The sequence below is a fragment of the Rattus norvegicus genome, chromosome 4, assembly GCF_036323735.1.
Source record: "Rattus norvegicus strain BN/NHsdMcwi chromosome 4, GRCr8, whole genome shotgun sequence".
Lineage (NCBI taxonomy): Eukaryota > Metazoa > Chordata > Mammalia > Rodentia > Muridae > Rattus > Rattus norvegicus.
Genome location: NC_086022.1, coordinates 99,792,493 through 99,794,758, shown reverse-complemented (window position 1 = coordinate 99,794,758; position 2,266 = coordinate 99,792,493). Strand labels below are relative to the sequence as shown.

General features: G+C 41.2%; 1 gene segment (V, D, J or C); it reads right to left on the bottom strand.

The window, feature by feature from the left end:
• Positions 1–291: 291 nt before the first annotated feature.
• Positions 292–934, bottom strand: LOC120102295 (immunoglobulin kappa variable 1-9-like). The segment is given in 2 exon segments: positions 292–692; positions 802–934. Coding segments are annotated over 2 exon segments (435 nt in total).
• Between the last annotated feature and the right edge of the window lie 1,332 nt (positions 935–2,266).

Genomic DNA, 2,266 nt, shown 5'->3' with positions numbered 1-2,266 from the left:
CACATAAACTTCAAATCTTTGACAAGCAACTAAGATCCGATTTCAAAATGAACACCAGAGTTCTGTCTGTCTTAAGCTTCAACATTGCATACCTCTAATTTGTACCTCCCAAAAGCCATTCAATAGCTTTTCTGAAAAATATCACTTAGATTCCTCGGGTACAATGATTGCAAAAGTTCAAGAAGTCTACAGAGATTAAGTAATGTTTGTACTGCTGAAGCATACAGGGTACAGAGGAATCTCATGGGTCTCTCATGCCCAAACCATGCAAACTCTTCAAAGCCTGACTACATCTGAGACATTATGTCAGTAATGGAACCAAAAGAACAGCTGTGAAAACCCAACCCCACACATCTGCATCTCTGGGTGGTTTATGTTATAGTTTGTATCACTGTGGGGCCAACTATTATGCTGAAAGCAGAAATATGTGGCAAAATCTTCAGGCTGCAGGCTGCTGATGGTGAGTGTGAAATCTGTACCAGATCCACTGCCACTGAACCTTGATGGGATGCCCGTTTGCAAATTGTTTGTATTATATATCAGGAGTTTGGGAGCTTCTCCAAGCTTTTGCTGATACCAGTTTAAGTACTTGTTAATATTCTGACTTGCTTTGCAGTTGAGAGTGACTCTGTCTCCCACAGATGCAGACAGGACTGAAGGAGACTGGGTCATCTGGATGTCACATCTCATGCCTGATATTGGAAATACACATCAAACACATACTGTTAATAACATGAAAAACATAACTTTTCAAAGTACCAGGCACACTTCTGAAAGTGTTATTGATATTGTCCATCTTACCTGGGAGCCAGAGCAGCAGCAGCCCTAAGAGTTGAAGTGCAGCCATCATGACTGGCCTGTGTCCTGTCTGGGACTGAATACCAAAGCGTGCAGATTGTCTAATAAGAAGGCATACTTAAGTGGACTGTGATCCTCAGATATGCAAATCACGCAGTCTGGCACAGCTGCATGGCTGAACTTCCTCTGTAATTTAATAAAGACATGATGTCTCTGCCATACTCAGAAGAAAGTTGGGATGCATAGATTTTGCTGACAGGAAATGTGATTATTTCCCTTGAGAAAGAGAAGAATAGTGTCAGCCCAGGCTCCTGTAAAGAGTATATTATGGTCATTATAATTTTCTGCCATGTTTTCCTCAAGAGAGCTCCAACTCATAAGTAAGTGTTCACTATGACACAGAACTATACCTGCAAAGACTTGGGAAACAGTACATAGGTCCCTTTTATAAGTGCCTGGCAACACTATTGGAAACAAAGTGTTTTCCCTTTTGTTCCCCTTCCCTGATCCTCTTAATATGAAGTAGTAGACATACATAAAAGCAAATACTCAATACCCAATGAAAAGGCAAACCCAAAAGATGTGACTCTTAAATAGCAGGACCTCCATTCACAAAATTCTCATCTTATAAAGCTGATGTGACTGACTGCATGCATGGCTGTTCTGAAGTTACGCACTCCTGCTACTCCTCTTGTGGCTGATCTTGGTCTGATGATGTCGTGGGCACTCAGTTCACTACTCCTATTCCCTCTAGTAGGTTTTTGTCCCAAAACATTAACCCAAGCACAGACCCTTTCTTTACTATGTGGTCATTCAGACCCTTAAATGTTTCATGATCCTTAATAAACTTAAACATTGTTTTCACTTCCATCCGTTTTTATATCTTTAATAAACAAAGCTTTCTTTTATTCATATCAACATAATTTACATATTACAGGGATTAGAGATGCTTTTTTTTTTTATTAACTTGAGTATTTCTTATATACATTTCGAGTGTTATTCCCTTTCCCGGTTTCCGGGCAAACATCCCCCTCCCCCCTCCCCTTCCTTATGGGTGTTCCCCTCCCAACCCTCCCCCCATTGCCGCCCTCCCCCCATAGTCTAGTTCACTGGGGGTTCAGTCTTAGCAGGACCCAGGGCTTCCCCTTCCACTGGTGCTCTTACTAGGATATTCATTGCTACCTATGGGGTCAGAGTCCAGGGTCAGTCCATGTATAGTATTTAGGTAGTGGCTTAGTCCCTGGAAGAGATGCTTTTAAAGAAGAAAAACCGTGGTAGAATTTCTGATTAGAGATATTATCTACACTAACACCCCCTCCATATGTTCTAAGTGAGTCAGGGCAATAAATGCCATTTTTGTTTTTTGTTTTTTGTTTTTGTTTTGTTTTGTTTTGTTTTGTTTTCCTTTTCTTTTTTTTTTCGGAGCTGGGGACCGAACCTAGGGCCTTGCGCTCGCTAGGCAAGTGCT